Below are 23,159 nucleotides of genomic sequence, written 5' to 3'. Positions count from 1 at the left end.
AGGTGAGTAATAGGAAGGTGAGAAGTAGTGTGAAAAATGATGTTGAGCTCCTAATATAGGCCTAGAGAGGTTATAGTAGCAGTTAGTTTGATGAGTTAGAGTGTAAGTGGAAATGAGAGAGGGGGTGGAGTAAGGAAAGGAGGTAGAGCCAGTTAGCTGGGGGAAAAAAATTAGTAGAGGAATTGAGAGAAGTAGTTGATAGTCAAAACTGAGTACAGGAAGTGAGAATAGATAATTAATGTTGTAGAGGAAGAGGTGAAAAGGAGATGGGAGGGAGAGGAATAAAGAAGGAAGGAGGAAGATTTCAAGTGGGATGGTTGCAGATACATCTCCAGGTCCAATTTAGGTAATTTCTAAGAGTTGTCTTGAAGTCTTGAGAATGGGTAATCTTTCTGAGGGCCATAGGGGAGCTTGTTCCATGAAAGAAAAGGAAGTTATCTGTAGAGGTTCTGTCCTAATGATTTTTTACATTTATGAATCTGTAGGAGACATTGTTCTGACCTTCTGAAGGAGAAAGGTGGGTTATAGAGGGAGACAAATGAGAAAATGCTTAGACAGGAGGAGGGCTTGTTTAAGATGGTGTGGATGATAAGAAGTTGAGAATATAGGAGTTGGTTAGGAAACTCTAACCAGCCAAGTGTATGGAGTACGAGACAGTGGTGGGATTTACCTGGCAGGTTGGTTGCAAATCTGTCAGCATTGTTGTAAGTGGTTTCAAGTTTGGATTGAAGAGAAGACTGTAAGAACAGTAAATGAGATTAGGGAGAAGATAAGCCTGGGTAAGTGAGATTCTGGAGTTGGGGATAAAGAACTTTCTGTTTCTACATAGTAGGCCAAGTTTTTGGTGAAGGTTGAATTTAAGTTGGTGATCAATAATTACTCCAAGGAGATTTGTATGGGGTTCAGATGAGATAGTAGTGTTATTCAAGGAGGAGATGGTGAAAGATTAAAGCAACCTCTGCTAAGAATCCCACCCCCTCAGACAGGGATTCCTGAGCATTGGACAGATGTGATAAAAAGTATACACCTCAGCTACTCTTGCTATCAGAGCACTAAATTATCTGGAGGGGGGTCTATTTCCATGGAGCCTAGGCTGTGTGGTCCCGAGGCCAAGAAAAGACATGCCCCAGCCTAAAATCAGAGAGGTCACGATCCAACCTCTTCCTCTTCTGATTAGCCAGTCACTGTTCATACATGGTCACAGTATCCACTGTCCCACTAATGGCTTTATCAGTCACAGATTGTGGATACACATTATATAATGAATCTTGCTGTTTCTCTATTTCTCTGATCAATCTGTCTTCCTCAGGGAATTGTATATGTTTATAGAAGGTTTTGATGTTACTAGGGGATACTTGATGGTTACGCTAGACGTAGTATCCCTGTTTACCGTGATACCCAACATGTTAGGAGTGGGATATCTGCGTAGGTTCCTTCAAGGACAGAGTGGTTATGATTGTAGGCACATTGATTTAATATGTGAGTTTATGAAGGTAGTGTTAGAGAATAACATATTTGTGTTTGACAATTGTTACTATAGACAAAAACATGGTGTAGCAATGGGAACCTGCTGGGCAAACAGCTTTGCCAATTCTGTATTGGCACAATGGTAGTTGGAAGAGGTATCTGAGTTGGAGTTGTATAAGGATAATGTGTTATTCTATTGTCAGTTTGCAGATGATGCCTTCTTGGTATGGGGAGGTACTGTGACAGATTTGGAAAGGTTTATTGTCAGATTACATGAGACCACTACATTTCTTAAGTTCACATATAAGTGGTCAGATAAGTCTATATAATTTTTGGATGTTATGATCAAGAAGATGCCTGATTTAACAGTGACCACCAGTCTATATAAGAAGGAGTGCTCTAGGAATTAGTACTCCATCAGAATAGCATGCACCCTGGGAAGGTATTTAAAAATGTTGTGAAAGGACAGGGTATGAGGGTGTCATGGCTACATAACATCAACAGAGTATGATGGGGGACGCAACACCTTAAGACAACATTTTGGTATGAGAGGGTATAGAGATAGTGAAGTGGATCCAATATTAGCACAGGGTGGCACCTTGAAAGCAGAATGGGCGAGACCATATTTTTAGCGACCGCCAGTGAAGAGCCACCTGAGAGGTTGGGGGAACAAATAGTTATAGTGAAGTAGTTAAAGTTCCAGTGAAATATACTAGTAATGTGAATATGATAAAGGGAGTGTTTTATAACCATTGGCAGTTATTGTTAACTGATGATAATATTAGGAAGGTGGTGGGTGAGGTGCCTAGGGTTAGACATATGAATTGTAGTTCATTTAAAATCCTGCTGTGCTACCCTGATAGAGAGGTTAAGGAAGTTGTAGAGGAGTATGGTACTATCCTTTGTGACACTTGCAATTTTTGTGGACTAATAGATTCCGACCTTAGCTTTGTACATCCAGATATGGCTAAAGTTTATAAACCTAGAGTAAAAGCATGCTGTACCACAAAAAATTTAGTCTATTTGGCACACTGTAACTGCTGTAGGAGGTTCTATGTTGGAAAAAACAACTGTATGTTCAGAGATCATATTACGGAACATCAATATAACATCCGAACAGGTAATGTTACTAATGCCTTGGCTAAATATGCAGTTGGTAGCCACAGGATACATGAGTTTAAGTACAAAGCCTCGGAGATTATAAGAGTGGGTATGAGGATGGGTAATGTTCACAATAGAACTGAAGAGGCTGCACTCAGGTGGATACTTAAGCTGGGAGCTGATAAAGGCTCTGGACTTAATAGTGTTGTGTCTATAAAGTCTGTATTAAAAAAGAGAGGTCTGCCTAGGTAAGAATGTATGTGATCGGCAGTGATGGTATTATGCATCAGGATTTATTTGTAAATGTTATTTTATAGTTTGAGTGAATCTCCCTTTAAGGAAAGGAGTGAGTGTAGTGATGTCATCACGTTTTGGTAAATCCAAGATGGAGATGTGTGAGTGAAGATTGGTGAGTTTGACTTGTTTTCAATTAAGAACTGCTTTATATACATGTTTTTAGTGCAATGTTTTTATTATAACAGTCTGATGAAGACATAGTCTATATGGTGAAAGTGCTTACCGATTTTTAACTGTTTTATTAAATGGAGTTCGTATTACTGGATTTTGCTGTCTCCTTATGCTTTGAAGGTGGTTTGCTTGAAATAACCTGTGGATTGTATATGTTTGCTGTGTTGCCAACTGCCGTTACTGTCTATTTGCTTCTATTTATCTTTGTGGATTTGGACAGTCGGTTTACTTGTTGGGTATCTTTGCTTTTGTACTCCCTGGCAGACCAGTTATGCATAAACCTTCTGGACCCACATGAGTGGCAGTTGAACAGAAGTACCTTCACCCTAATAACTCAGAAATGGGGAACCCCGAAGGTCGACCTCTTTGCCTCCCACAGCAACCATCAGCTCAGCAAATTCTGCACCAGGGAGCATCACTGCATGGCTTGGAAAGTGGATGCTCTGTCCTTCCTCTAGGTCAATTTCTCAGTCTATGCCTTTCTTCCCCTACCTCTCACCCCCAGGGTACTGCTCAAAATAAGGCAGGAAAACCAAGGACCATTCTTATAGCTCCAGACTGGCCCTGACAACACTGGTACCCCTTGCTGCACAGCCTGTCTCCACTACCTCCATGGCATCTTCCTCAGATTCCAAACCTCCTAACCCAGAGGGAAGGGGAATTCATGCATCCCCAATTGCAGACACTCAATTTGGCAGCTTGGCTTATTCCTTAACCCCGAACCAATCTGCCATCCTCAGTAAACAGGTTCTGGATGTTATCAGTGAGGCCAGACACCCTAGCACCAGAAAGTCTTATGCAGATAAATGGAAAAGGTTCTGCACCTGGATCCAGGCTAAGGGGGCCAATATGGCACAGCTCTCCATCCCTCTCATCCTGGATTACTTAGCTGACCCACTACACAGTGGTCTCTCTTTCTCCTCTATTAAAATTCATGCCTCTGCTATTTCTGCTCATTTTCCAACTGAGCAGTCCCTTTTCTCACACCCTTTGATCAAACAGTTCCTCAGAGAGGCTAGCAACTTGAGTCCCCCCCCAGAAGGGCATCAACACCAGATTGGGACCTTAACTTTGTTTTGGAAAAGCTCACCCTGCCCCCTTTCAAACCAGCTTCTTGTGCAGAGCTAAAATTTTCTCACCTGGAAGACAGCATTCCTTCTGGCCATCACTTCAGCCAGAAGAGTCTCTGAGCTGCAAGCACTCATGGCTGTGGATCTCTTCATCATCTTCCATGCAGACAGGGTATCCGTCAGAACTAACCCATCCTTCATGCCCAAGGTGGTGTCCAGTGTGGCTCTCAACCAATCCATGCATTTACCCACCTTCTTTCCTAATCCCCAGAATAAAGGGGAAAGGATTCTTCACTCTCTAGATGTGCACAGGCAGCTCAGATACTATCTGGACAGGAACAAATCCTTCAAAAAGTATGATCAATTGCTGGGTAGCTTTGCTACAGTGGCAGAAGGCAAAGCCATCTCTAAGCAAACCATTTCCAAATGGATAGCACACTGCATCTATTTCTGCTACAAGCAGCATGGTAAGCCTCCCCCAAGGGGGTCAAGACACACTCCACCAGAGCAGCCTCCACCTCTGCAGCTTTCCCCAGAGGAGTCCCCACCAGGGACATCCTGGACGCTGCTACCTGGACATCTGTTCACACTTTTATCAAGCTTTACCACCTGCCTCTCTTCTCCAAATCCAGGGCAGGGTTTGCCTCTGCAGTCTTGCAGGGCATCCTAGTCAACCCCTAGCTTCCTTCACTGCCTCCACCCATTTCCTCAACTTTGAGAATCTACCCAAATGTGATGACTGCAATGATGAAACATGAAAAACATAGTACAGCTGTGTTTACACATGTAGATGTTCGAGTGTGTTCACTGTTACAGTCCTGGTTTCCCACCCTCCATCCCCCTTTGTTCTCTTTCTCCTTTTATTGCCATTCTTCCTTGTTGTTCTCCTTTCCTTACAAGGGACATATTGGTATTTATTTTCCACTGGTGGGGTTCTTCCACCAGAACATGGCCTCCTACTTTGGGGGCTCCTGACAGGTTAGGGCAAGAAAAACTGATGTAATGGTGTTGGCTGCCTTACTTTATACTACTGATGACCTGAAGTCAGTCCTCAAGTGACAACAACCGATGCAGAAATAATAAGTCTCTGGTAATCAGGCCGACCAAGGGCTACCCTGACAGGGATAACCCAAATATGATGACTGCAACAGTGAACACACTCAAACATCTACATTTATAATAAGTGTACACAACTACTTTTTATCTTATTAGGATTTAGGATGAGCTGGTTGTTAGTAAGCCATGTTTAAGTAAGAATGAAGGAGGTTTGCATTAGGGTAAGCAATAGTGGTGATAGTGGAGTCATCCATGTATTGTATGAGGGTCGACTGAAGCAGGATGTGTGAAGTTGATTAATAAAAATGTTGAAAAGAATTGAGCCTTGTGGGACTCCCATTTTTATTGTGGTGAAGGTGGAAAGAGCAGAGACTCATTTGATGGCTTGCTGTCTGTTAGTGAGGTATCTGGGAAATCAAGAGATAGTAGTAGGGGAGAGGTTGAGTTGAGAAAGTTTGGAGGGAAGGGTGGAGTGGGAGACAGTGTCAAAGGCTTTTGAGAGATCCAAGAAAAGACAGGACATCAGTTTATTATTGTCTCTGGCAAGAGAGATGAGAGCAGTAGTGGTGCTGTGGTGGGCACAAGGCATGCTGGGTAGGGGTGTTAAAGTTTTCTTGAGTGAGATAAAACATGAGTTGCTTAGGCACACATTGCTCAAGAATTTTGGAGAGGCGAGAGAGTATGGCAATAGGGCGACAGAAGGTTCTGCTGAGTTTCCAGCTTTGTGAATTCGTATGGTGTGGAATTTCTTCCAGGGAGGAGGGACAGTGGGTTCACTGATAGAGTGGTTAATGAGTATAGAGACTGAGTAAGCTATGGAGCGAGGTGGTAAGTTCTCTGCTGATGGGAAACAAGGTTTGAGTTTGTGGAGATGACTTTTCTTGTAGCTGGTAGGTATAGGTTGAAGTGAGAGAGAGGGCAGTTTTGTAGTTGGGGGGTGACTAGCGGTGAGGGATTTTTTTGGTTGGATGTAGGCATAAGTTTGCTGATGGCATCTATGAAATAGGTACTAAAGATGGAAGCAGTTTCCAGGGGTGAATTATTTGGGCAGGGGGTTGGTATTAATGGGTTTCCTGTGTGGTAAATTTGGTTGATGGTGTTCCAGAATTTTGGGGATTTTTAGGTTGTGTAGTTTTTTTTGTCAATATTTATGTATTTTTTTGGCCAAGTTGCAGAGTTCCCTATATTTTTGGAGGTGTATGTGTGGTTTTGTCTTTATGCAGAGTTTCCTGTTGGAATCTTTGGTTTGGATGAGGGATAGGGTTGATTTTGTGAGCCAGGGAGAAGAACGAGATGTGACTCTTACAGTCCTGGAAGGGGGGGGGGGGGCTAGGGAGTTTAGAGTGGTCAAGGAAGATAGAGTTGAATTGGAGGACATTGTCAAGAGAGAGGTTATAGAGGAAGGTCCAGTCAATGGCAGGAAGATAGTTGTTGAGAGTCTCAGGGTTAAAGTTGGTTAGTTTATGATATTCCTTGAATTTATGAGGATGATGGAGGTGGGGGGAGAATCTTTGGATGCATATGGGGGAATGATCACTAACTGAGTCTGGCAGGGATATTGGGTGGTGGTAGAGGTTAGGATGGGGAGACAAGAATCCAGTCAAGAATAGAACTAGTGTTCATGGTTTTGTGAAGGAAAGTCAGGGGGGATAAGTTGGGTATAGCCCTAGAGGTGTATGCGGGTGGATGTGGAGTTACAGGTAAGGGCCAGGCAATTGATATTAACATCAGCTAGTATGATAGTTTTGTGAGATATAGTGTCGGCAGTCAAGTGACAAATCTGTTCTACTCAGGGAATGTTATTACCAGGGGTATATAGATAGCAGCTACACCAGGGGGTATATAGATAGCAGCTATTGTAAGGGAATGTTATCACCAGAGGTATATAGATAGCAGCTGTTGTAAGGGAATGTTATCACCAGGGGGTGTATATGGACAGCAGCTATTGTAAGGGTTTATGGTTGTTTAGCTTGCAATTAACCATGAGGAGTTCAGCTGGGTGGAAAGAGGGGGGGATGGGTTAGTAACAAGGGATAAGTTTAGATGGTCTGAGTATATTATGGCTACACCTTCCCCTTTTTTGTGTGCTCCATTGCGTAAGATGTTGTAGCCAGGGGGGAGAAACTCTTTGTCAGTGTGATGAGGTTTTAGTTGTGCTTCAGAGACAGAGATTATATCGGGGAAATATTGGGCTATCCAGGAGTGAAATCCAGTTGTTTTGTTAAGGATGCTGTGTATGTTAATTAAGTAAAAGGGAGATATTTAAGGCTGGGGTTTGGTTTTTACAGGAGTGTGTGAGTTGTGTCTGTGGGAGTTGATGAGTTGTTGTTTGGGTCTGGGTTGGGATGAATATCGCTTTAGAGTCTAAGGGTTTTTCAGAGGTGGAGTATAAGTCATGCAGCGGGGCATGGTGGGAGAGATTTCAGCTTGTATTTGTGATTAGAAAGGCATTGGGAGGGAGTCTGATTTTTGGGAGAGTGTGCTCAGTGCAGGAAAAGAGAGTAGGTGATATGGGATAGTAGTCGTGTCTGACGGTATGTGAAGGAAAGGAGGATGTAGGGCAGTTTGGATGATGGCGAACTTGAGTGTGATAGGAGGTGAGGTGAGAGAGGAAAGGAAAGAGAAGGGATAAGAGCAGACCGAGGACCGACCATTGTGAAGAGTGTGGCGTCAGACGGGGAGGGTGGAGTCTGAGCAAGTGCTGGAAGTAGAGTGGGTTTAATGTGGGGTAGAGGAGATGGGTCAAGTGAATGTGGGTGGGATGTGTGTGAATTAGTGTATTAGGTGGTGGGAGAAGCCTGGGCAGAAGAGTTGGATCTGATTGGTTTAGGTAGAGTGGTGTGGAGGGGTTGGGGTAGAAGGTGGTTACCTATTAAGGAAATTGATGCAAGGGTGGTGGGAATGGGGTTAAGGTAGGGGAACGGAGAGACCCCAAGTGTAGCAAGGGCAAACAGAATGGGATGAATCCACAAAGTGATTCCCAGTACTGAAGAAAAAAAATATCAGTTTCCTCGGTGCAGCAGGTGAGTTCGGGCAGCAGTGGAAACTACAGTTAGAGCTGAGAGGAGTAAGCATGAGGATGAGAGAGAGAGTTAACAGGGTAGAGACTAAGATGGAAAGGCAGAAAAGAATAGTTATCTGAGCATGAGCTATACCAGGAGACAGAGTAGAGGTTTCTGGGCTTAGTAACTAAGATAGGGGAGAAGTGTAACTATAGTGCAGTAGGGAACAGTAGAGCTTTGAGGTACGGGAGAGGCTAGGCTATTGCATCCCAGTAGGTGAGGGCACCTGTTTGCAGTAGTTTAGTATTGCAGTGTACACTTCAACAGCAAGTGGTACAATAAACAACATTACGCAGTGGGAAACATACTTTGCGGGCAGTAGGAAGTCCAGACCAGCAGTTTGTGTGGCTCACAAGCTTTGCAGTGGTAAAATAGACCTTAAGCAATTCAGTTCTGGAGCAGGGAACCACATAGGCAGCAATCTACGTAACACCGAATGCATGATAAGAGACCTTGGGACCCAGGTGGACAGTAGTCTCTCCTTTGATAGTCACATTGCCACAGTAGTCAGGAAGTCCTTCTACGTGGCACACCTCATCATAAAAAGGGTTCTCATCCAAGAAAAAAGAGGTCATTGTTCCCTTCTACTCGACACTCATTAGACCCATTATAGAGTGCAATGCCCCTTTTGGAATGTACCTCACAAGACATCTGCAGCAGCTGGAAAGACCACAGAAGTACCTCACAAAGAGGATTACTGGCCTCAAACAAATGCCCTACACTGACCGCCTCAAAAAACTCCAGCTTTACTCCGTAGCATATCACCTACCCTGAGGTGATCTCTGCCTAACATATAAAGCTATGTCAAACCCAGAGCTGTTGGACATGCTACATCTAAAGAAATCCCAATCCCTCTGAGCTACATGCTTTAGTGACCTAAACCTTGTCACCACAATAAACAAGACATGCTGGAGGGATAGATTCCTGTCGCAGAGACTTCCCATACTCTGCAAAAGGCTACCCATCTATGTCAAACAAAGTTCTTCATTAGCACTCTTCAAGAAAAATCTTGATGAGTGGATGGGAAATAGCAAATACACCCCTGGGATCACTTCTGTGTCTCTGCTTGACAGTGGCACAGGAAAATAACTTTCTTGGGTGGCGTAAGCCAGGGAACCTTGTTGGCTAGGCTTATATAGGCCCTTGGGCTGATAGCCTAGTACCTACCTATGAACCTTTGAACCTGTAGAATGCAGACTCCTAGGGATTGAAACATAAAAATAATAAAACAGATAATGTAGTGTAAGGGGATATAGTAAAGAACACAATTAGAAATTAAAGTAGCCAATTGGCAGAGGACACAGTTAGTGACCAGAAGGGGCCATCCGTGAGCAGGATACCTAAATTGCAGTCTAAACAGGAGATTCTGCATATTTACACAGAGAAGTGCAGATGAATGACTACTGAAGGACTCCAGAGAAAAAAGGAAACACTGGACCTGCTCGCTATGGGGTGGAAACAATCCACTAATGGATAGGTAGTTGTCTATTAAATGACCCAGTGTTTAGCAAAATCAGCAACAACATATTATCAGATAATACATTATGCAGTAACAACAATGCATTTGTTTCAACTAGCTTATTTATCATGCAGTAGAAGGACAGCAAAACATTTAGTAACAGCATACAACTTGCTCAGGTAACATAAATCACATTCTCCCAATACGGAAAGAAAAAAACTTAAATGCAGTGGTACCATATAGTCAGCTTAAGGGAAAACAGTTCAAAAGCAAAGTGAAAGACTTAAACAAAATGCTGTGAAACAACGTTTACAGGATGCCTGAGAAACAGCATCTAAGTCAGTTTACAGAGAAGTTCATTTACCTGTCTGTGCACCCAACTGAGATCACTAGGTAGATCTGGACCTACTACTAAATTGAAAAATGGCACCCATTGCAGCAGGAAACTAAGTAAATGTGCAGTGGATGTGGGGTTGGGGGGTATGTGAAACTAGGGGGAGGAGGAATGATGGGAACTGTACTTAGAGGAAGATGAAAAGGAGTAAGACAGAAAGAGAGAATGAAAGAAATAAATAAGTAGGGAACCCACAAAGTGATTCCTGGTACTGAAGAAAAAAATATATCAGTTTCCCTGGTGCAGTAGGTGAGTGAGTGCAGGTAGAGCTGAAAGGAGTAAGCAAGAGGATGAGAGAGAGAGAGAGTTAACAGGGTAGAGACTAAGATGGAAAGGCAGAAAAGAATAGTTATCTGAGCATGAGCTATACCAGGAGACAGAGTAGGGGTTTCTGGGCTTAGTGACTAGGATAGGGAGAAGTGTAACTGTAGTGCAGTAGGGAACAGTAGAGCTATGAGGTACGGGAGAGGGTCAGTTTAGGCTATAGCATCCCAATGGGTGAGCACATGAGTTTACAGTAGTTTAGTACTACAGTGTACACTTCAACAGCAAGTGGTATAGAAAACAACATTACACAGTGGGAAATATACTTTGCTGGCATTAGGAAGTCCAGACTGGCAGTTTTTGTGGCTTTCAGTCTTTGCAGTGGTAAAATAGACCTTAAGCAATTCAGTTTGGGGGGGGGGGATACCAGTACAACGCAAACAACAAGTGATTTGTGAGTAGTAGGAAGTCCAGAACAGCAGTTTGCATGGCTCACAAACTTATAAGTGGTAAAATAGACCTTTGGCAATTAAGTTCAGTGGGGGGGGGTCACCCATAGAACACAGACTCCTAGGGGGTTGCGGGCAGTAGGAAGTCCAGACAATCAGTTTGCATGGCTCGCAATCTTTGGAGTGGTAAAATAGACCTTAGGCAATTCAGTTTGTGGGAGGTAGGGACACCCATAGAATGCAGACTCCAAGGGGTCTGCGGGCAGTAGGAAGTCCAGAATGGCAATTTGTGTGACTCACAATTTTTTAGGTGGTAAAATAGACCTTAGGTAATTCAGCTGAGGAGGAGGGAAGGACACCCACAGAATGCAGACTCCCAGGTGTTTGCGGGCAGTAGGAAGTCCAGACCAGAAGTTTGAGTGTCTCGCTGTCTTTGCAGTGGTAAAATAGACCTTAGGCAATTCAGTTCGGGGAGGGGGTGGAATTAACCATAGAATGCAGACTCCCAGGGGCTGGCTGCGCACTGGACTCAGGATGCTAGATAGATCTGGACCTACTACTAAATGCCCTTTTGCTGTCCTATTTGCCTGATGATCTTGCTCTTCATGTGTTCTTTATGCCACCTCCCACTAACCTGTTACCTCATTATGTTATTGAGCTATATGTTTTCCTCACCCTTGTTTCTATCATTTTTACCTTTATTTTCTTGTTTTTAGGTACCTCCATTCTTTGTACATAAGTTTACGTTCTGTCTTCTTTTCATTTACTTTACTAAATCTCCTCCCCTCCCCGTCTCTGTAGTCTTCTCATATTTTTGTTTGAACATTTGTTTATGACAAGCAAGCACATTTTCTTCATTTGTATTTAACATATTTAATCTTTAGTCTCTCTCTTTGTTAACATTGCCCCTTCCTTTCTACCTGTATTTAACTTTCTTTTACATCTGTCTACATTTATTCTCTCTCCTGCCCTGAGGATGCAAACTCAGTAAGTTTAAACCATATTCTTGTAGTACTTCATTTCTGCAGGCCATAAAATGTGTTTACTTCCATGTCTCTTTCTCTTCTGTTGGAGTGTTTGCAAGCCATTTTCCTTGTGTTTTGCCTTTTACATCTGGGCGTATATGCCCATTGATAGGTTCATAGGTTCATACTAGGCTATCTGCCCTAGGGCATTTATAAGCCAAGCCAGAGTGTGTATGGCTTTCACCACCCATTTTAAATTAATTTTGCTATGCCCTTTTTCGAGGTTAGTATACTGTGCCTCTGTCTAACAGTGACACAGAAGTGATACCCGGGGTAAACCTACGATCTCCCATCCACTCATCAAGATTCCTCTTGAAGAGAGTCAATGAGGGACTCTGCCTAACCTGGACTGGGATTTTATTCCAGAGTGAAGGGAGTCTCTGGGTTATGAATCTGTCCCTCCAGCATGTCCTATTTATTTCAGTGCTGAGGTTCAAGTCCCTCGAGCGCGTAGCTCGATGGGATTTGGATTTTCTGAGGTGCAGCATGTCCATTAATTCCGGGTTGGACATGGCTTTATACGTCAGGCACAGATGACCTCTGAGCAGGCGGTATGCCACTGAGTAGAGCTGAAGTTTCTTTAACCAGGCAGCATACGGCATCTGTTTGAGCCCCTTGATCCTCTTAGTGAGGTACTTTTGGGGTCTTTCCAGTTGCTGCAGGTGTTTGGTAAGGTACATCCCAAAAGGGGCATTGTACTCAATTATGGGCCTGATGAGGGATGAGTAAAGAGGCACGATGACCTCCCCTGATCTAGATGTGAATCCCTTCATGATTAGGTGGGCTATATAAAATGTTTTTCTAACCACTTTGGCCACATGGTTGTCAAATGAGAGATTGCTATCACCTTGGGTCCCCAGGTCCCTAATTACTTCTTCTGTACTTAATGGATTACCACCTATGTGGTAATTTGTGGGCACTTTGTTTTTGCCAAAGGGGGTGACTATACACTTTTTGGCGTTTAGTTTGAAGCCATGGCTCTGGCACCAGTTGTCCGTTTCTATGAGGCCCTTTTGGAGGATGCTTGTGTCGGCTGGAGAGTCTATTATGGCACCCAGTTTGCAGTCATCTGCGAACTTGGTCAGCCACAGTCCTTCCATGTTGGCCGGTACCTCCGAGAAATATATACCAAACAAGAGAGGTCCCAGGACTGAGCCTTGTGGGACGCCACTTGTAACTGGTTTGGAGTCTGACATGGCTCCAGCTATTCTAACCATGTGGGTTCTGTCCTTGAGTCAGTTTGCAACCCATCTAGTGACATAGGGGTTTATATTTAAGCTGGTGAGCTTATCTATAATGCCCGAGTGGGGTATTGTATCGAAGGCTTTTGCGAGGTCCAGGTAGGCTGTGTGGACCATGTTCCCCTTGTCAATGGCCTTGGTGATGGTTTCAAAGAAGTCAACCAGGTTTAAGAGGCAGGATCTGCCCTTAACAAAGCCGAACTGGGTAGGATCCAGTGTCTGTAGGTCCCCAATATCTTTATTTATAAGGTCCATGATGATCCTTTCCATAGCTTTGCAGACCAAGCTAGTGAGACTTATGGGGTGATAGTTTCCAGGATCCATTGAGGCACCACCTTTGTGGAGAGGGACCACTGTTGCTGTACGCCACTCTTTGGGTACATATCCTGTAGTAAGGCTGAGATTGAACAGTAGTTTTAGGTTTGGGTTTAGCTCTTCTTGGGGTTCATGTAGGACGCAGCCCGGGACACCATCTGGTCCCATTGATGCTGTGTTTCTTGCTTTGGAGAGGGCAGCTCTTACCTGAGCATCTGAGATGTCAGGGGGCAGCACTCTGCTGGGATAGATATTAGCCCTTTTGGTGGGAGGGAGAAGTTTGCGCTGAACCTGTCAGCTAGGATGTTGGCAATGTCTGTGGGTTCGGTGTATTTTTTGTCATTTTGGACTAATTCTGAGCATATCTGGGAATTCCCACCCAGGTTCCTAACATAACTAAAGAAAGCCTTGTGATTATCCTTAGTGTCCTGTGCAATTTTTCTCTCGAAGCTGGCCTTAGACGATTTTATGAGTGCCCATAGTTTTTTGCTAATACTGATCAGAGATGCTTTCCCTTTTTGGGATTTTGCTCTATCATGTAGTAGCTTCCTCCTTCTATTGTATAGTTTGTTTATGGCTGGGGTCCACCAGACAGGACGTCTGCCTTTGGAGGATTGGGTCTTGGTTTTATTTGGGATTGCATGATCCATGCATTCCTGAAGGTGTTCATAGAATACGTTTATAAAGGATTTGGCGGTCTGGGCAGATATCCACAGGCCCGGGGGCTTTGAAGGATTCCACCTCAGTTTTGAGGAGTGTAAAATTTGCTTTAGAGAAGTTTTTCACTGTGGTTTTCTGGGCATGGGGTGGGGTCAGGATGTGAATATCCAGTGAGATTAGTTTATGGTCTGATCTTACCAGTGAGGGATACACTTCTGGTCTGGAGCATAGAGTCCCCATGTTGGTGATGATCAGGTCCAGTATGTTTTCCCTTCTTGTGGGAGTGGTAACAAGTTGTTCCATAGCATTTGAGTTTATAAATTCTAGGAACCTTTGGGCTAGGGTGTTGGAGCTAGAGTAATGCTCCCAGTCTATGGTTGGGTAGTTAAAGTCACCCAATATAATGGTGTTTGGAGAAACCTTCATATTTTCCAGTGTTCTCAGGAAGGCCGAGTGGGGTTCCTGGGTTTGGGAGGGTGGTCTGTAGCAGGCTATAAACTGGAAGGCAGTTTTACCCACTGTTAGTTGCAAATGGATAGTCTCTGATGCTTCATGCTGTGCCACCAACCTGGAGGTGTGGGTATCTTTGACGAATATTGATACTCCCCCTCCTTTTGTGGTTCGGTCCAAGTTTTGGGGCCGAAAAGCATGGTATGAGGTATAACCTGGTAGTGCTGGAGTGCTCTCGAGAGCCTTGAACCAGGTTTCTGTTACTGCACAGATATCGATGTTCTCTATGCTAAGGAGAGGTTTTGAGTGCGTGCATCTTGAGGTTTAGACTTCTGGCGTTGAGTAGTATTACTCTTAGTTTCTTATCCCTTGTGATACCTATGGAGGTGGGTTTGTCTTTTGAGCCTTGCCTAAAAAAGGCACTATGGGGGTAGCAAGTGCCTTTGCCAATATCCAAAAGCCCAGGGGTGACAGGTGCAAGCCATCCCTAGCGAAGCATCGTGGCTTGTCGAGCATGTCATCCCAGGCTGACAGGCATTGGATCCCCTTTGAATGACACCAATACTTAAGCCAATTGTTGAAATTGATAATCTTGTCTTCATACTGTGGCATCATTCTTGGTGAGGGTAAGATGCTACTCAAGGTCAGGGTCATACCGGCCTGGGCTACATGCTCAGAGAGCTCCTCTATGTCTCTTTTCATGTAGTCCAGGGAGGTACGTCTCAGGTCATTCACACCAGCATGGACAATGACTGAGTCATATTTGTACTTGCCTTGGAGTGACCTGAGTGCTTGTGTTATGTGGCGGATCCTAGCCCGACAGGCAGCTCACCGTGACCTTCTCCTTGTTCAGCCTGGTGAGTGGGACGTCAGTGTGCCTGATGATAGAGTCACCTATTACAAGTGTATCAGGTGTGTTGTTTAGCCTTAGGGCTGTGACTGTTCGGCACACTGGCTTTCTGAGCTATGTGTTGCACGTGTTTTGTTTTGGGGTAGTGGTTGCTTGGGTGTCTGCTTTGGAGGTCTCTGCTGCTTAGGCAGATTTTTATTTAGAGCCTCCAAGTATGTTTTTGTGTGTTTATGTGTTTGGTTTGCTGTCATGGTAGGTCTATGTGAGACTGGAATTTTAGTGTGTGTGGTTTCCTTCTCCTCCTGACTGGTTACGCCAGTACTGAGTTGAGAGAGCTTAGCCTCCAGTTTGGCTATATGGTTGCATCTCTCACATATGTTGGAATTTGTTGGGAGGAGGAGAGGGTTGTCTGTGTACATGAGGCAGTTGTAACATTGCCTCACGATTCCCAGATTCACCAGCTGGACTGGAGATGAGATTGACAACTGACCTTTGGACATGCTAGAATAGTATTGGGAATTCCTTTATAATTGAAAAAAAGGGCCAATGGGGAACAAGGTACTCAAGGGGGAGTTTGTGAGGGTGTAGTGCTTTTAATTTTTTAGTGCTGACTTATATAATTGCTTTAGTGATCAAGTGCCAGGTAACTTAAATGCAAAAATGACAAACAGTAACTTTCTTTCAAGTGAAACAAGGAAATAAGTACAGTAAGCAATGCAGATATCACTAGGGATCCACAGAAGCGCTGAAAAGCCGCGTTTTAGGTGGAATTAGCTTTTCAGGGGAAATAACAAGCAAACAAACAACAAGCATACAAACAAAGCTAGATTCAGCAGGCCTGGATCTAGTCTATGCTACAGCAAACAAGGTGTACCAATTACAGTAAGAAATAGTTCAAATATGCAGGCACTATAAGCCTTTAACCAGAAATTCCCAGCTCAGAAGGGCAGAGTCCAGCCTCTTCTCCCACAAGAGTGCAGACCATGGACCTTCTTAATGTAAAATAACTGGCCTGAAGCCCCGGTGCTTAAACCAGAACTAATACACTTTTAGAATAACAGACACTGAGATTCCAGTGACTTTGGTCCCTTCCTCTCTGTGTTGTCATTGGACCAGTGACTTTGGTCCCTTCCTCTCTGAGTTGTCATTGGACCAGTGACTTTGGTCCCTTCCTCTCTGTGTTGTCATTAGACCAGTGACTTTGGTCCCTTCCTCTCTGTGTTGTCGATGGACCAGTGACTTTGGTCCCTTCCTCTCTGTGTTGTCAATGGACCAGTGACTTTGGTCCCTTCCTCTCTGTGTTGTCATTGGACTGCAGTCTTGTGCTCACTAGATTCTTTGAACAGAATCATTTCCAGGTGTACCCTCTTCTGACCCCTCCCATCCTACCCAGCCACTTCTTTTGCTTCATCACCTCTTTTCATAACTCCTTCTTCTGTTTATTCTCTTTGTGAACTATTTAAATTCTTCACCCCTCGCTGCCCTCTGTCATGCTCTTCTGAAAATCTTCCTGTCATTCTGTGTTCTGTTTCTCTCTTCCACTTTCTACGCAATCATTCCTCCAGTAATGCAGTCTCCCCATTTGTAATCCCTCTTTTAAAGCACAAACATGATCTGCTTTATTATTTCCCTTAAATTCATGTTGCTCTGAGCTTTTTCTGAATAACTTGTCATCATTAGCCTTGGGATCACTCACTTTTCAGTTTGAAAAGTCCCTTCACTACCTGTTGATTACAGGACTGAGTTCTTTACAAGTTAATCAGTTTCAGCTCCATGCCTACTTTTGGTTGATTGCCTTTTTTCAGATTTCTTCTGGGGTATTTCTTCTGTTATGTAGCTTCTTAGGGCTTCATATAGGTTCATAGTTGTTAGTAAGAATGCAGTTCAGGACACTCCTGAGGAGCCTCATTCCCCAATTGTCGCAGACCACTGACTTGTTATGTGATCTGCTCAGAGTAACAGTCACCAGATGGAAACCGATGGAATCAGACCCTAGACTATAGGAAGCGCCTGATTCATAGCTCATAGCCTTAATCTTACATGCTTCCAGTCTTGTTTTATCCCTGGTTTAAGGGTTTTATTCCTAGGGTCATTGTGAATTTCTGGTTCACGATGCCATTTTTGTACATCTCCTCCCACCAAACCTGGTCCAAAGTCCATTTCACAATAATGTCCACTGTATGTTTTGGGGTGAGGTAAAGCCCTCATTTGTAGGGTCATTGGAAGTGCTGGTAAATATAAATTCTGTGATGCTTATGACATCTGTACATTCACTTTCTGTGAGTAAAACTGTGGTGCATATGGTTTCCTCATAAAGGCGTATCACACTTACAGTGGTTCGAAAAAAATGTACACACCCCTGTTAAAATACTAGCTTTTTGTGATATAAAAAATAAGACCACAATAAATCATTTCAAAACTTTTCCCACCTTTAATGTGACCTATAACCTGTACAATTCAACTGAAAAACAAACAAATCTGTAATGGGAAAAATATAAAAAATAAAAAATGTACAATAAGCTGGTTGCATAAGTGTGCACACCCTTAAACTAATACTTTGTTGAAGCACCTTTTGATTTAATTACAGCATTTGGTCTTCTTGGGTACACACCCGCCATCAGAGAGTCTCTGATTAACCCCAAATAAAGTTTTTCTTTTAACTGCATTTATTCGCAAGTCATCTTTGTTTTCTACTATAATTTTTAATTTAATTTTTAATTTTAAATATTTCTATAAATACATTCATCTGGAGCATTTCTCCCTGGGCCTTAGCTGAAAATTGGCTTCATTCCAAGTTGGACTTTCCCAGTAAACAAATGTTAAATAAATAAATTCTTACTTTAGTATGCATAGAAACAGTGGGTTTTTTTGTCAAATTATGAAGGGCATGGAAAGTGCTGAGCTGATTCTGTTTCTTTGTTTTTAATAAATACGTTGCTGCAGATATGTGGGATTACATGAGAGACACTTTTTGTACTTAAAATAAATCCTCTGCATTATGGAAACAATTATGTAAGGCAGGCCTGAAGCAATGCAACCTGGGAAATAGTCTGCTTTTGTATATATGTGCACCTACCATCTGTTCACACCTCGTTTGTGTGATGACTTCATAAATACTTAGGGCTTTTGCCATTGAACATACCTGCCAAAAACTGTGATAATATATTAGCTTGTGTTTCATGGAAGCAAGATTTAGCTATTTTGTTTTTCAGATTACAAGAAACTGCTGCTAAAATGTTATGCCTCGTAATGTTACTTTTAGATGCACTCATGTTTTCCTCCTTGCTTGAGATGACATGGAACTGTAAGACATGAAGCGGTATTTGTATAATCTGCTGATTATGTTTTTTCAATGTATTTCATCTCCTTTGCAGCTCTCAAAAATGGGGCAAACAGCTTGGCTTCTCTGTCATGCGATGATGGCGATGGCTGCTATATTCAGAACTTTCGAAGGCGTAACACCATGGAGATGTCGACTCTGACTCCCAGTGCCAGTGCCAAGCTTGAACGAGCCCGCAGCAATAGCTCTGAGGCCAAGCTCATGGCCAAGAAGCGTGTCATCCGCATGCTCATCATTATTGTCACGCTTTTCTTCCTGTGCTGGATGCCGATCTACAGTGTGAACACCTGGAGGGCTTTTGACAATACTTCTGCTAACAAAGCCTTGTCAGGGGCCCCCATATCTTTTATTCACCTTCTTTCCTACACGTCAGCATGTGTTAACCCACTTATCTACTGCTTCATGAACAAGCGCTTCCGCAAGGCCTTCTTGGCAACCTTTGCATGCTGCTTCAAACCTTGCAAACGGTTTCGTGACCTGGAAGAAGAGACAGGGGCCACAGCAGTATCTCTATCCAAGTTCAGCTACACTACAGTCAGCACCTTGGGGCCATCCTGAACATTAATTTACCTCCCAAAGACTGAAGCAAGAAGGTCATATCTAGCTGCTGGGGTAGGGACAGTAGGTGTGGACTTCCGGCACTTGGAGAAATAGAGTTATAAGCAAAACAGGGCCCCTTGACTATCAGAATGCTTCATCAGTTGCATATGAACATTTTGTCCATAAGCCATTCGTGTGGAGCTGGTCTGTATTATCAAACTGTGAAAAAGATGCTATAATGTTCACATCTCCTTCCTGTCTGTAGTGCCCAGTGTCAGTCGCTACTGTTTACAGTATTTGTATATTTTATTTGACTGTTCATAGTTCAGTACATTTTAAATTATAGTAACTTTATAACATTTGCAAGAATTTAAAATCTACTTCATTTCATTAACATCTGCAGCAGAATATCACTGATAAAAATTCCCATAGCCTTTATAAATCACGTTTGAATGTTGGATTTTGCAGGTATTTGTTCAGGTACTGGAGTTTAGCAAGATGCCACTTCCCATATCCACCCACCTTGGAGAGGCACTATTTACCTGTCTAAATTAAAACATGTGCACTGACCACACTGATTAGCCATAACAGAAGGCAAAAGACTGCAATTATTTGACTACACCTGACTGGTCTGCATTTAGCACAGAGGACTGAGGATATGATGACTACACTTGACTGATCTGGCATTTAGCACAGAGGACTGAGGATATGAGCTGTTTCCTGTGGTACTGTGTTTGAGTCCTTCTGCCCATTTACTTACTGTGTGACCATGAGAAAGATACTCAACCAGACAGTGCTTGGGGCAACTGAGAGTTTGGGCTCGGCTCCTCAGTGGTCTCCCTGACTACAAGTGTAGTAGCTATTACAATGTTATAATTACAAAGTTACCTGGGGCTGAGAGAGTAGTGCCTATGACAATGTTATAATTACAGAGTTGCCTGCAGCTGAGAGGTATGCAGGTTGGTGTCTCTGCATTGAAGCACAAAATAGCTTGATGGTGTGGTGCAGGTATCCTTAATCCCATGCAGGTATCCCTTAATACCATGCAGGTATCCCTTAATCCCATGCAGGCATCCTTTATCCCATGCAGATATCCCTTAATTGCTTACAGGTATCCCTTAATCCCATGCAGGCATCTTTAATCCCATGCAGGTATCATAATCACATGCAAGTATCCTTAATCCCCCTGTCTGTATCCATTAATCCCATGTAGGTATCCTTAATTCCATGCAGGTATTCCAATCACATTCAGGTATCCTTAATCTCATGCAGGTATCATTAATCCCATGCAGTATCCTTAATGCAGGCATCCTTAATTCTATGCAGGTATCCTAATCCCATGCAGGTGTCCTTAACCCCATGCAGGTATCCCTTAATCCCCATGCAGGGGCTGTCCCATGCAGGTATCCCTTAATCCCATGCAGGTATACTAATCCCATGCAGGTATCCCTTAATCCCCATGCAGGGGCTGTCCCATGCAGGTATCCCTTAATCCCATGCAGGGGCTGTCCCATGCAGGTATCCCTTAATCCCATGCAGGTATACTAATCCCATGCAGGTGTCCTTAACCCCATGCAGGTATCCCTTAATCCCATGCAGGTGCTGTCACTATTTAACTTTTGATTAATCTTTAAGAGCAAACCTTTTATAATGTTGCCATAGATTAAGTATGAAAACCTGACATAGCTTATTATTTTTCTCTACCATTATGGAAAGACATTCACTTTTCATTCATGGTCAGTCTCCAGTCTGGCAGTTTAGTACACTGGGTTTTGGTCATAAATTGTAAATTAATGTTACATTTAAGTCTCGAGTTGTGCACACTTAGTCTTTGCTTATACACTGTCTGTCTTAGAGCAAGTTACCTACCTAGATAGTGATCCCAGATCATCTGAAAGTCAGCAACTGTGCCTAGTGGTCTTAAATGGTAAAAAAAAAAACAGTACATGTTTATACAGTAAAATAAAACTGGGTAAAGTCTATTGGAATTGTCAACTATACCTTCCAAAATGCTTTAGAGAAAAAACTGAGTGACATGTTGAAAATAATGGTAATATAACAATCACACATACAGATCATTTTATCCTTGTCAAGAATAAACTGGATTAGTCTTTACTTTTAGGTAAAAGCAAAAGCGTGGTTAAATAGACATACAAAAACCCTGCTGCATGTTCAGTAGCTAATCAACAGGTCTAAGACAAAAAAAAAGAAAACATATAAATAGAAATCATATCTAAAGGGTTGAAATGGGTTACAAACTCATATATTCCAGATATTGAAGTAATATCCCCATTAAGGAAGCTACGCCACAAAGCATAATATCAGATCCTGCCAAATGTATGGTGAGAACTTCATGAAATGTGTAATGCATCCTGGGTGCTCTACTTGCATGTATAATTGTTTTATATCAGTCCCCCCTGCAGTAAATACAAGGAAAATATAATAAATACCATAGACACATTGCTTGGCAGGTTAATCCAGAGGCTTAACAACATGAGTTGTTAACAATATATATTGTCGAAGGCCAAAAATTTGATTTCCTCAGCTGCTAGTTCCCTTCCATGTGACAGGTTGTTCCCCCAAAACAGGTTTCTATGTAGTGGGTTAACAAATGAATAAAATTGTATGTATCTCCACTGGTTGCCCCTGAACCCGTGTGCTAGAGTGGTTCACATTTAAAAAGACAAATTTGCAGACATCTACACTGCATTAAAAAAATGCCACCATACAAAGCTAGATTTATCCGTTCTCATTTGAGACATTGTGACAGCAGCAAGGTGAAATGAATATATTTAAATGTGACAACAAGCATATAATCTGTCCATTTGAGCAGCCTAGGTGCAAGCAGTAAAGTTTCTGCTGTGCACCTCCTGCGCAGCTAAGAAAATGCCACTTGTCTAGACAAAGTAATTGCTAGTTAGTGGGATATATAATTTTGGGTGTCATTCTTTTGATGGCCCTCAGGATGTGAGTTGTAGTTGTTTGGCCCTCACTAGGACATCTTGACATTCTCTGAAGATGAGACATTTAATTATAAAAAAGTTGCAGTAGCATTGCTTGGACTCAAGCAGTCTCCGGGACTGATGGACAATTTTAGTTTTGCAGATGGTCGTTTTTTATGAGAGTCCTGCAATCTTTGTAAGAGCGTTCCTAGTACATGTCATAGGTAACTCTCCTTACTTGTCTTCAGCAAGGCCAACATTGCTGACCTTATTTCTTCATGGGCAAATTTCCTGATCTTTAGTTTTATCTTCCAGTTTACTCTGTGTTGTTCTTTTCCACATTTAATGGTCTACCTGTCCACATTGTATATTTAATTTACACCATAAGTCTGTATATTGAGGCTTGTCCCTATGTATATACAATATTATATGTCTCACAGTCAAGCAATATTTTATTTATTTATTATTTATTAGCATTTGTTTATCAGGAAAGTCCAGCCGGGCACAATAGTTTCATAGGTGGTTCTGGGCTATTGATCCGAAGGTCTTTATAAGGCTAGCAGTGTGTACCCAGTATAATACAGGAGACACTAAATATAAAAGATTCTGCCTAAACTCAAGATCTTAGTTAGCAAAAACTATCTAGGAGGGTCATAGGTGAAATCCCCGAAAGGAATTTATGGTTTCCCATCCAGTCATCCAGGCTACACTGAATTGATAGCCTATTCCAGAGGAGTGGCAACCTCTGAGAGACATGTCTGTCTGTGCAGCAGGTCCTATTTATGTCACAGACCAGGTTAAGGTCCCTGGAGCAGGTGACCCTTGTCCCATTTGATGTGCATATGTGCAGCATTTCCATTAGGTTTGGATCCAAGTTTGCTCTTAATGCCAGGCACAAGTCTCCTCTAAGTAGTCTGTATGCTACTAAGTATAGTGACTTCAGTCTTTCAGTGTATGACATGTGCTGTTGACCCTGAATTTTCTTGGTTAAAAATCTCTGAGGTCT

General features: G+C 42.8%; 1 protein-coding gene across 1 annotated transcript in view; it reads left to right on the top strand.

Moving 5' to 3' along the window:
• The window catches only part of LOC122803651 (cholecystokinin receptor-like), a 1,370,554-nt gene extending 1,347,742 nt beyond the window's left edge, over positions 1-22,812 (top strand). Inside the window, exon 5 of the mRNA XM_044073406.1 lies at positions 18,706-22,812. Within this exon, the coding sequence (XP_043929341.1) occupies positions 18,706-19,229 (524 nt within the window). The 3' untranslated portion in view covers positions 19,230-22,812. The remainder of the gene's footprint in view (positions 1-18,705) is intronic.
• Positions 22,813-23,159: the final 347 nt, after the last annotated feature.

The sequence above is a fragment of the Protopterus annectens genome, chromosome 5.part1, assembly GCF_019279795.1.
Source record: "Protopterus annectens isolate FY-2018-M chromosome 5.part1, PAN1.0, whole genome shotgun sequence".
NCBI classification, from domain to species: domain Eukaryota; kingdom Metazoa; phylum Chordata; order Ceratodontiformes; family Protopteridae; genus Protopterus; species Protopterus annectens.
The sequence above is the reverse complement of the archived record's forward strand: the minus strand, read 5'-3'. Positions and strand labels throughout refer to the sequence as shown.